Below are 12,551 nucleotides of genomic sequence, written 5' to 3' on the forward strand. Positions count from 1 at the left end.
ACCAATAGGAGTGCAGAGAATAGGAGAGCGCGTCCTCCGATTGGCTTAAATTGCATAAGCCCGCCCTTCACTGCATAACTCCGCCCCTTCAGCTAACACGTTAATAAAACAAAAGAGAACACAAATAGGTGTTTGTCAATCACTAATGGCTCATGTTCAGTGTTTTACATCTAGGAAATGAGACTGGCAGTCAGTAGTAGCCCCAGTTTACATCCAAATGTGCAGGTGCTCGTGAGCATGTTTTGTCAAAACGAAGATAATACTGAAAATACAGAGAAATATTAGTTTAACTCTTTAGCAGCTCCAGTAAATCACAACACACAGTGCACAGATCATCTTCCAGATGTGTTTAAATACAAACCAGTGTGTGTTACTGCTGCTGCTGTTAAAGTGCAGATGTGGTGCTTTGCTGGGAAGCAGACCTGAGAGTGATGACCTGTGAATGGCGTGCAGAGATTACAGAATGGCCCAAAACTTGGTTGGTTGACACGTAAAACAAAAAGGAAGTTTTGTACATTAGCTTTTTGTAGCTTTTGGAGGCATCTGATAACATCCATTATGAAGAGGCTATTCTAAAATGTCAACATTTCATATATTAGAGGCACTTGAACGCCCCATCAATTAATGGCACATTCTTAAATGGGGGATATTCATACCATCACTTAACATTCTCATAAAGCACCAAATTAATAACTACTACACACTGGGTTTATAACCATAAAACACAGTAAAAAGCTATAAAGGTTTTATTTTATTTTTATTTTCTTATCAAATGAAAGATTCATTCAAGTGGGAATGACTTTGGTTGATTTAATGACTATACAACTGTCAATGTCATGGGTATAAGATAAAGCAGTGCTGTCAGACTCATAAATGAGGGCACATCAGAGTGTGTCAGTTTTTGTGAGTGGGAATCATATTCAACTGTTCCCACGACCAGCTTTATTAGAAACTGTTTTGTATGAAAAATCATCACAAAATCAACTGAAAAATAAAGATACCCCTCAATAGATAATAAAGGATGTTACTACTACAAGTTGCTCTCCACTGAACAATGAAATGACCATCCCTCTTTGCAATTACATTAAATGACACATCCCGTGGTCTCGTTGATCCTCCTTCTCCTAAATAATATTTCAACCTCTCACTTGCCAGTATCTTTAAATCCTGAATCTAATGCGCTTAGTTGACCCCAAAAACTGACATAGGATTAGAAATATTAATATTACATTCTAAATTATTGTTGTCTTCTTAATACAAAAAGAGCAAATCCTACGAGTATTGTATTATTTTAAGATAATGAAAGTGATTGTGGTAAAGTGTGGTCTGCCTCTCCCAAATGTTGATTTACTTAGAGAGAAGGAGGGCAACAAGAGGGATCATAAAGTGATCAACTAAAAAAGGCCACAATATCAACACAAAGAAAGATAATAATCTGGAGCCGAGGAGATTAAATTGTTGTTGTTGTTATTCTTCACTGCAGCTGAGGGGCTAAGTGTATACGCAGGAGGTTGTGTTTCCTTGTTATCTTGAAAAAACAATTTCTGCTCTGTGTAGGACACAATAAAGCCCGTCAGTCACGACAACATGTATGTAATCCTCCTGCAGTAACGATTATTTAAAATCATTGCTCCATTTTTGCTACAGCTGCCTGATGAAGAATATCAACATGAATTGAGACTTAGGAGTCATTAAAGGGAAACACAAATGCAAATATCATGACATAAAAAAAAACACCAAATTGGCTACAATTTACAAAAAGCAGACCCTCTGGCGGCACTCTGAAAATTGATTCCCGTTAAATTTACGAGAAAATTGGGTGTTTGTCTGTTGTTTGGTTATCGGCACCTTGTTTTTCACCGTCTTAATAAAGCAACACGCTTTGTGTGATTGAAATAACGTGATAAATGACACACAAGTCCAATAATGTGATAAATCACACTCAAGTCCAGAAATGAAAAGCAGTTAAGATTTAATGCTCATGCAAGGCGTGCGCTCATCCAAAATATCTACACAAAATAAAAGCATTTTCCTTTTCATTCTAATTGAACACTCTCGCTACATTCTTTTATCTGTATTTCCTCTCTCTCTCCATTCACTCTCTATTCTAAGGAGCCTCACAGGAAACAAATTACAGGGAAATGACAAGCGACAACAATAACTCAATGACAGATTTCAAGAGAAGCAATATGGCAAGATTGTTTTTGAATAGAGGATGTATTTGTGGGGATGAAAATGAACTCTGGGGCATAATATGCACCTTTTGAAAACAAAATAATTTATATTTTCATTATCTGAATTTGTTTGCCATCAGCAGCCAAATGTGGAGAGAGAACATTTCATTTTCACAACAGCAATTCCAAGTCAAGTGATGGTATTGATGTAATTCTATCGAAGCACTTCTGAAGTTAATACAAGCTGGTAAATGTGTAATGCACGTGGGGTTTAATGTTGTTCATCCATTACATGCTCTGCGCATAATGCTTCGATAAGCACTGTACAAGATGCTGTGTTATCCTCGGCATCAAACATCAATCAATGTCCTCATCTCTCTCACGTCACCCACAACATCAAGCAACACTGGAACCTGAGAAGATAGCGGTGAAAACATGGTCCATTCAGCAATTATTCACAGAGTCTTGGACTAATGGTGCTCTGAATGCACAGACACAGCAAATGTAGGGAGTTAGTGGACCAGAAGTAATGGCCCCATACAGAGCATGTGTTTGTGTGTGTGTGTTGGTGGGGATGAGGGGGAAGAGCATCATCTATAACTGATTCACAACAAGCACAAACATGTCTAATTATGAATCCAGACTACAACTGCAGAGACCACCTCACTTTCCCCTCTCTCTGTATCTCCCTTTCTCCCCCTCGTTCCCTCCCGCCCGAGCCGGGCTCCATATCAGGCCGATGAAAACATAACCTGTCACATTCCATCCCATTAAACCAGCTACAAACCATGTGGTCTACTCACATGGCGGAGCGACGGGGAGGGAGAGAGATAGAGAGAGCAGTGCATCTGGGTTCACTCAGGACTGATGAATTATTCACAATCTTTATGCTAATGTCATTTTAATGTTAAAAATACTGACAGATATGCAAAAAGAGACACTGCATGGAGTGGCATGTTCGCAATAAACTTAAACCACATAGACATACAATTGCATTAAAAACAGTCATGTTTCTAGCATATCCATACTGCACATACTGTACACAAATATAAAATGTGTAATTATCCTTTGCAATACCTAATGCATTAGAGAGCTCTCACTGAGCCCCCAAATCTGTGCATTAGAGTTTTTTCTTTTCTTTTTTTATGTGAGTCCATCAGCTGCCATTTGATGTCAGGCAGAGCAAGGTAATGACAGTGCACTCACTTGCACAGTCATTAGCCCCGCTTAATGCTGGGAATTAACACAAATCAAGTGAAGTTAAGTACATGCATTAGAGGAGCTTGTTTGGGGGAGAGCTTTTCACTTTTGCTGCCTCGAGCTGGCTGTTGCCTCACAAATGTTCAGCGGCAGGGAACACAAAACTAAAGCACACGTATACGCCTTCAACTGATAAATTACTCCCCACAGGGCAAGTGGTAAATTCATCAAGGACTGATTAGCAGTGTGGTGCAGAGAGAGAGCTAATGGAGCTCTAAGGACACCTAGTGGTCACATTAACACCACTGAGCCATAAAGTCCAGAGCTCAGGCTGGTGGAGGGAATATGACAGAAAATGTTGCTGCTTCTGGCTTCAAAGGATTTAAAGTGATGTCCTTAGGAAAGGGTGTTCTTGAATAAATCAACTCTTTAATTCAGGAATATTTTTTTCCAAACCCAGGCCCCATCCTTTTGAAGTATGATGTGTCTCTTTTTTAAAGGAACAGTATGCAGGAATTGTTGGTAACCATTTGCAACATCATCTCCAGTGAAAGTGAAAGCCAGCCTCTATATCTTTGTGTTTTTAATAGCTTTGGTGCTGTGTCCATGATGTCATGACCTCACCTGCCCACTGTGTCCAGGAACATCCTGAACGCAGTAAATATTAAGAAAATGCAAAAATATGTACATACATCGTACAAGTGATAACTGACAGAAATGACTTTTGTGTGACCCTATACATTGTTTTTTTCCCTAGGAAAATCCTGTACAGTATACCTTTAAGTAGTACACATAATAAAAAAGTTCAGTAGAGTTTAAATAACACTAATTAAACTTTAAAAGAAGTTGTTCAGAAACATAACAACAGTGTTCAACTGATGGAGGCTGATGTCCTTTCTAATGTAGCGTTCACATGGAATCAGACAGACAGTAGACAGCACATGAACAATACTTTCTGGACGGCATGTTTAAAACCATCAATCAGTCCAAAGGAATGTCAGGATGGTAAAAATAAAACCCCACGTCGATATGTTGCGATGGTGATGTCGTATTGTTTACAAAGAATTGAATAAAATATATTAAATACAATTATTTTGTGTTTATTATTTTATGTAATTATTCCAGTAATGTCCACAAATTTTCCCAAATGCCTCATGTGAAGGAGCTACATAACACCTGGTTGTAAATTTTGTTGTGGAGAAAGGCAAAAAGTTAAATATTTTAATTCTGAATGGCAATGCCGTCTACTAGTCTCTGCTGGCCTCACCTAATTTTACCAACATGCTCTCGTTCCCTAAAATGATATCCGTCGATTGTTTGCCTGATTCCATGTGAACGCAGCATTAATCTTTTCATCATACAATGATCAGTTTAGAGTTCCCAGAATATAAAGGCATCAGATCACATAATATATGCTGTATAGTCCACATTTAAAGCTTAGACTGGTGTGTTAACTACAGCACTACCAGACTAAACTGACAGCAAGTCAGGAAGGATTATAATCTCATGTTCATCAGAACTAACATCATAAATATCAAGTCACTCTAATACTGTTTCCAGTTACAACACACGAGATTTGCCTATTAGTCAAAACTGTGGTGGGCTTTTGGAAAAGAGGCTAACATGATGAAACTGACAATCTCTGAAAATCCATTTGGACCTTGTTCAAGATTACATCTTTATCTGAGTGACTGCAGATTATTGTCCACAGAGAGGTGTGCTAAAGCTGGATTATCCACTTGTTGGGGATGCATCTGACCCCGTGGAAGCAGCATGCCAGCCTCACACGCCCTTACATCTGTGGGTGTTTTTTTTCCACTTGTTTGAGGCCAAAGATGGGATAGCAGTAGAAATGACACCAAAACCTCTCATCCTCAGATTACCATGGTTAGTGATCCACATATGTGGATAAAAAATAAGGTCAGAGTCATTATGAATCCATTTGAAAGAGATGCACTACATGCAACCTTCAAGTAGCCTAATTTTCCTGAACTCCAAACATGTTTTCGTTTAAACTAATAGTAGCAAGGGTGATTTAATGATATGTTAACAGTTACAGAAAGTTGTTTATTGCCATGTCACCAAACTAAAGGCACTTGAATTGCTTTATGTTCTGACTTTTTCCTCATTAAATATGCAAATATGTCCAGATGCCGATATACATTACAGAATGCTTACAAATATGCCACCTTCAAGATATGATGTCCCAAAATACTGATATAGGACTAATGACAGTCATGGCTGTTGCATGTGTTCACATTTGTTTCACCTTTCACCTGCATGCACCACCTTGTCTGGCTGCTACATGGGTGGAGGTTTGCCACCATTAGGAAATCTGGAAGATAACAAGTAATACTTAAAGGTCAAAGTGTATTTTATCATCTTTTAAACAGATCTCTCACATTTTAAAGTGGAAATAGACAAGTTTTTTGCTTTGTCTCACTATCTCATTAGACTAAAAAAGGATAGTGCTACACATATATCCAACAACAACAACAACCTCTCTGACAATTAAAGAATACAAATTTATTGACTGTGCTATACTGCAAGCGAAACAAACTATAGCTCTAAGCTGTAAGAAAATAACTGCATCTACAGTTGGTTCTTGGATCATAAACATGGCACAATGTGTGGCAGTGGAGAGAATAACATCAACCTTGATAAATGAATTAAGTATGTACGAGGGAATATGGAAACAATTTAATGAATTTATAAAATATGGAGATATAGATGACCTTCTACAGAAGGAGAACTGAGGGCAGGATAAGAAAACAAAGCAGTGGTAAATCCCAGAGGTGAAAAACTTTGACTATGAAAGCCCTTTTGTTTTCTTTGTAAGAGGTACCAGTGAATTAGATAATTATTAATGTCATGTATTGTATACTGATTTGGGATTTTAATGTTTTAAATGGAACTTAAATACTAAGAGAGAGAACAAATGTGTGTGTGTTTGAGTTTATGTAAATGTAAACATTTGTTGTATCATATGTCTGTAATAACATCTGGACACTAAAAAGCAATACAAATATTGATAAAAAAAATGTTGATTGCACACAATGTACTGGCGATAGAATAATGACACGAGGAGCTTGAAAGGTTGTTTGTTTCCACTTTACAGAAGCATTATCATATCTCTTGAAGTTTGGATTTACCAACCTGCTGTCTTGCTCCTGGCCGGGATATGTGATGATGACTCTGTTCCCATCATGAAGAAGACCTTGGGCTGGCAGGTTGCTTCCTGTTCTTCGAATGTGTCTTAAGGTAATGTCGGCTTGGCCGCTACGAACAGCATTACCGTGCTTGTGCTTCTTGTCTGATTTGGAAATTAATATAAGAAGTGTGTGTAAGAAAGCCAGAATAAGGAACGTCATCTGAAAGGAATAGTTTTTTTTGGCAAGGCAGACAGGAGTACCACCACAGAAGCTAAGCATTGTGCTGCTGTGGATGCGAGCAGCAGCAAAATATGTTTAAGCCACCAAAAAAAGGCTCACATAGTAATTGAAGCAGCGACAGACCAGCATCTCTCCTGTTCTGTGAGGTAAAAATACTGTTTTTGTCACAGAAATCTGGTGGCTTTGAAGAGAGCATAGAATCGGCTTCAGTTGGAAAGAGCTGTCTGACGGCAAGGTTAAGTGATGAAAATATTCTAAATATTCTACTGATATTGATTTTTTTAAAGATGGCTAAGATACATTTTGCTGCAGCAGAACATTGATGAGCTTCCGTGGCGGTGCTTCAGTCTGCTTCTCCAAACTGTCATGCTGACCTTCATTTACTGAAGCTAACACACTGACTATGGATAAGAACCCCCCACAACCCCACTCCAAAAAATCTGAACTATCCCTTTAGCACAGAGTTTTCTGATATAGTGTATGCTAGAAAGTGACAATGAATCCTTGACTGTATTAGGACTTATAGAACAGACTGCTTGTGTCAATCTAAAACTTGTTGTTACACAAAGTCATATCCATTGAGGAACTAATGACCTTCAAAAGGAGAAATTTCACACTCACACTTGTATGTGTAATGAGATTGGGCCTCATCCATGTGAGCTGGCAGGATATCGTGCCCATGCACAAAGTTCTGCAGTCCTCCACTTATGGTCATTCCTCTTAGAGGGGTGTTTCGAGGCATGAGGGGTAGCAGTCCAGGTAGGTTTATTTCAGTGGCAGGAAGAGAAGCTCCAGGGTACTGTGAGCATTGCATTAAGAAAAATATTAAGGAGAATAAGGAAGATAGAAGTGATACTCCAGGACAGGATTATATTAAAAAAACATAAACGGATATTCGGATAATGTGTGACTCCAGGGCCAACTCAGTGTCTCTGACCTACTGATATTTGCAACCCTCTAAGCATTTCTCTTTTCTCTATGGCCACTGCTGTCACGGCAGTGTGTCCTCTCCACCTACACACTTGGCAGCGATTGGGTGATTAGATTGCTTGTTGTTCCACAAATATAAGCATCTTATAGGGGAACAGTAATTACTACTCATCAATGACTATGTTCAAATTCAAACAAAAGCAGAGATGCAGAAATAAATTGACAGTGACAACCAAGATGGCAGTTATTAGAGTCAATAGGGGGAGGTTTGAGTTTGTGTTATTAATGAGAAAACTCAGGATCTGTGCTCTGTCATTTCCACATCTACGATTAACAAGCAGAGGGGGTCGTGTTGACCTGGCTAATAGGGGGTAAATCCACTGGTGCATTATCGGCCGGTCACATTTCATCTAATCAGCAGGATGATGCCAGCAGGCTTAGGCTGCTTTTAATTCAGAGCTGCAGGAGAATTACTGCCCTGGTCTCTCATTACATGAACATCAGATCAGTCAGACTGAAAGAGTTTGATCCAGGCTTTTCCCCTTTTTTTTTTTTTTTTTGGTGGTGGCTGCAGTTTGGTTGTTGACATTTTGATTCTTTCAGCTGGACTACAACTTACCTAATATGGCCCATTATGAGCTCTCAACACAGATAAGGTTTTTGTTTATATGTAGTTCATACAAGGAGGGAAGTGATAGAGTGTTAAAATGACAGATCCCTTTTCTGCAAACTAACCCTATTCCTAACCCTACGAATGTGTCATAAACTGACTCCAACACTCTAATCAGCACAATTGTTATGTTCCAACCTGGAGGTCTAAATGGTGTTTCAAAGCCTTCACCTCACTGTTTCCCATTTTTCCACCAAATTAGTTACTTGAACCAGTTCTGATCAGGATTCTTGAAGCGAACCAGTTTATGTTTCCACCAGTTTTAAGCACAACCATTGTAATCATGGATATTTCATCAATGGAGGGCAGTGTCCAACAAAAGGAAACAGTAGTAGCAAAATGGTGAATCACAGTAATTACCTGCAAGCTTTTGTTGTGTTGTGCAGATTTGTTTTCACCCAAAAAACAAACATGGACAAACTAATAATAAAACCACTGTATGCACTGCATTTTTTTCTGACTATTTCTCACTTGACTTCATCATTGTTGCCTTCTCAATCCTCTCTTTGCAATCAGTAGAACATAACATGCCCACTGATTTTGCCACAGTTTGCACTTCAGTTTTTAAAAAAAACAACAACAGGGGTGTGAACAAATTTATGTTTGGTCAAAATGCTCTGAATGGTTCAAAGTTAGGTGCAAAAACCAGAACAGAACCTGTTCCATGTTGGCGGAGAGGGGGTTTGACAGTAATAAATTATAGGGGATAAAGCTTAATTTATTTATTGTGTTGTTGTCCTTGTTGTCAAATTTTAACAAAATAACACAGTGGAAACAAAAGCTGCATACTGCAGTATTACAAATACATTTGTGTCCTCAATGATAGCTATGACCCTGTATCTGTATATAGAGTATGTGTGTTGAGAGTTTCTGAGTGCGCATGTTGTGTGCAGTTCTCACTGATGTCTCAGCATTGAGGAGCTCAGCCCTTGTCCTTTCCTCCAGGGTGACCATCACTCCATCCAGGACCTGTAGCTGAGACAGACGGAGCACTATTGCTGGTCTGTGTTGAGAATTTTTGGCCACCTGGAAAAAGAAAAAAAGAAAGCACCTCTTTAATAAAACAACCTGGTAATAAATTCAGTCCAACAAATTTAACTGAGGAGCATCACTTAAGCCTGCCCTGGGACATCTGGGATAAATATGATGCCGTGTGGGTCCCAATACAGTTATCATGTTCCCAGCAGCTATTCCAGTGACCCAGCTGACAGCAGCAGATAGCTCTCAGCTGAGGGCAACCTGTGGCAAGGGAATAAATTCAGCCCGTCCAGTCACAGAATTTTAAAGTGATAGTTTGGGTTTTTTGTGTTATTGTGTGAGTTTGGTGAATTGGAATTAACCTTTCATGGGCCCTGACACACCAAGATGATGGTCAGTCGTTGGTCGATGTTGGACCATTGATGAGCATCTGCCCCCCTAGCTTTTGTAGTGTGTTCCACACCGTTGGCACTAGTCAGCCCATGTCAGCCCATGTCAGCTTTTCTTGCTGATTTAGCATGTTAAACCAGCATTAGAGATGGCGGAGTTCATTGGTGAATGAAATCACTCTGATTGGCAGTTTAGCTGAGTGCACAAGAGGAGAACCCAAAGAGTTATACAAGGTCATATTATTTCTTTGAGCCACTGAGCTCTTAAGCATAAATGGTTCATTATTGTTTATTTTCTTGTTTGCTCGCGTACTGTAAAAATCCTTTGTTCTTTTAACATTTGGTTGTGTTATTAATGTGCTAACTGGCTAACTAACACCTTGAATCCTTCCTGTCTGTCTTCTGGTTTCCCTTTTTTGATGTCGAATACAGACTAGTGCTGCCTTCTGATATGGAGAGTTAATTCCTCTCATGCAGGCACAGACATGCTAATTGGCTGTTAGCTACTACAGGTACAACATGAGACAAACAGATGACCTTCATTGCTGCTTGTTCTTTGATGTTTGTTTGGTGTGTCTGGACCTTTAATACCAAATTCACACAGTCACACAAACTAACTAATGAATTGAGGCAGTGGTAGACCAGCACCTCCCTTATTGTGTGATGTAAAATGACAATGTCAAAGCAGTCTGTTGGCTTTGAACAAAGCATAGATAATGGCTTTAATTCCCTGTCAGAAGGGGCTGTCTGACAGCAAAGTAAAGTGGTGAAAATATTCTTAAAAGCATACATGTAGGATGATATTGTTTTTTTTTAGGTGGCTGTTTCATTAGGTAGTTTTGCTGCTGCCCCCTCGAATCTGGGGACATGCTGGCCGTCGCCTACTGTAGGTAAAACATCTACTATGAATAAATGACCTTATACAACCCCACTTCAAAAAACTATCCCTTTAATGTTCCTATGGGACACTGCTGCTATGTTTAAGTTGTGAATGCGTGCCATTGGATGTCCAGTGGAGAGGAGGAGACAGACTTTGGTGAGGGAACATGGGTGAGGTAGCAATCTCATGCTGTCAACAGCAGGAGGTATTGTCTCTAGGGTGGCTGTTGGCCTCTACCCCCTGGCAGGATTAACCCCCCCTACGGGAAGAGAAGGGGGATGGAGTCCAGCAGTATAGCGGCTACCACAGCTGAGCATTGCCCTGTGGACGATAGCGAGGCCCTGGGCTGCAGGCTCTGCTCAGGCCTGATCCATGAGCTCCAGATGGGTGATGTAACTGGGCCAATAGCGCCCTGCCATTTGGTCAACGGATTTGTCTCTGATGCCGACCAGTTTGAGGCACAGCAGATGGCCCATCATGTAATCGCTTAATTTGGGGCCACAGAGTTACACTGGGATAGTGTTTTGGATTGTGCAAGTGAGAAATTGAGCCTGTGAGCGTGCTTTTGATAATTTGTTTGTGAGTGAAGAGTTCAAAGTGTCCTGTGACTGACGGCTAGTGGATTCACATCACTGGGCAAAGCTCATAACTGGAAAACAAACTTGAATAACATTTTTTTTCACATTGCATAATGCACAAACACTTGTAACACTTACAGGATTCCCAACAACAGAGAGCTCTGTCAGCGAAGGAAGAACTTCTAGTTTGTCAAGCTCTGTGGTGTCCTGCAAAAAGTAAAGAAACAAAGATTATATTAAATCCTCATTCACCACCCACTAATTTCACTTTTTCTTTCCCACTGGTTGTCGCCTACTGTGTGCTGATAATAGGCTTCAGAGCTGAACCTTTCATAATTTTGGTGTAGGGAGGATGGAAGCAGCTGATGGGAGAGATTACATGTGTGAGCTCTCATTAATCTCATGAGAGAGTTTGGGCACGCAACAGGGCATGGGCGCGTTTTCTCTCATTCCCAGCTTTATGGTTGCACTTGGCTGCGATTCAAAGACGCCCCCACATTGAGAACCGTTGCGCTGGGATGATTGCTGTATATTATGTCTTAATTGAATGCATGGAAACATTAAGGCTGTGAAGGGAACTGGCAACAAAAGTGCAAATCACTTTCTCTGGGTGAGAAGCAGATGCAGACTGAGAAGCTGATTACACGTTGTCCTGATTGTTCCCCCCTTTCTTCATACACATGGCCCTGACCTTCAATCAAACTTGATTCTCCATAATGCTAGCCCTCGCATGCCACAGTGGGGTGGTAATGACTCATGATTACTATACTTCATGTCTTACTTTGCAAATGTAGGGTAAAGTAATACTGCTGCATGCTGAATAAAATACATTCTTAAACATCGGACACAAATTTGATATGAACCAATCAGTAAAATTTGCCGATAAATAAAAAAAAAAAAATACACAAAAGCTTACCATGACTTTGAAGGTCACCTCAGGAAATCATGAGTCATTAGGGCAGCTTCAGTGAAAATCTGAATGTGCAGCTTAATAAAAATCTGAATATAAACATTAAAAACATCCAGCATGTGAGGAGACTGCTGGTGGAGGAGAATACCTGCAGTTTGTTCATGCCAAGAAAGAGCTTGCGGAGCTCAATCAAAGGATCAAGATGGTTGAGCTCCCGGATGCGGTTCTCTGCTAGGTGCAGCTCTAGCAGGACGTTCTGTGCTATGAAAGAGTTATCGGCCAGAGCTTTGATCCGGTTCCTGTCTAACACAAGCTCTCTGAGTTGGTGAAGCCCCTCCAATCCTTCAACCTGGCTGATCTCGTTACCTAGGGAGAGAACACCTCATCAAATCAATGGAAATACATCTCAAACAACAGTAATATTTCTGTAAACAAACTAAGAGAGTAAAT

At 40.0% G+C, this 12,551-nt stretch overlaps 1 protein-coding gene across 3 annotated transcripts in view; it reads right to left on the reverse strand.

The window, feature by feature from the left end:
• Positions 1-843: 843 nt before the first annotated feature.
• Positions 844-12,551, reverse strand: part of lrrc9 (leucine rich repeat containing 9) — a 48,160-nt gene continuing 36,452 nt past the window's right edge. For all 3 annotated transcript variants that reach the window (XM_049595334.1, XM_049595332.1, XM_049595333.1), the window contains 6 exons: positions 12,250-12,467; positions 11,330-11,398; positions 9,267-9,392; positions 7,388-7,565; positions 6,531-6,687; positions 844-5,709 (listed from right to left, as the gene is read on the reverse strand). In XM_049595334.1, the coding sequence (XP_049451291.1) occupies positions 5,676-5,709; positions 6,531-6,687; positions 7,388-7,565; positions 9,267-9,392; positions 11,330-11,398; positions 12,250-12,467 (782 nt within the window). In that variant the 3' untranslated portion in view covers positions 844-5,675. The remainder of the gene's footprint in view (positions 5,710-6,530; positions 6,688-7,387; positions 7,566-9,266; positions 9,393-11,329; positions 11,399-12,249; positions 12,468-12,551) is intronic.

This window comes from Epinephelus fuscoguttatus, linkage group LG14 (genome assembly GCF_011397635.1).
Source record: "Epinephelus fuscoguttatus linkage group LG14, E.fuscoguttatus.final_Chr_v1".
In the NCBI taxonomy this organism is placed as follows: Eukaryota; Metazoa; Chordata; class Actinopteri; order Perciformes; family Serranidae; genus Epinephelus; species Epinephelus fuscoguttatus.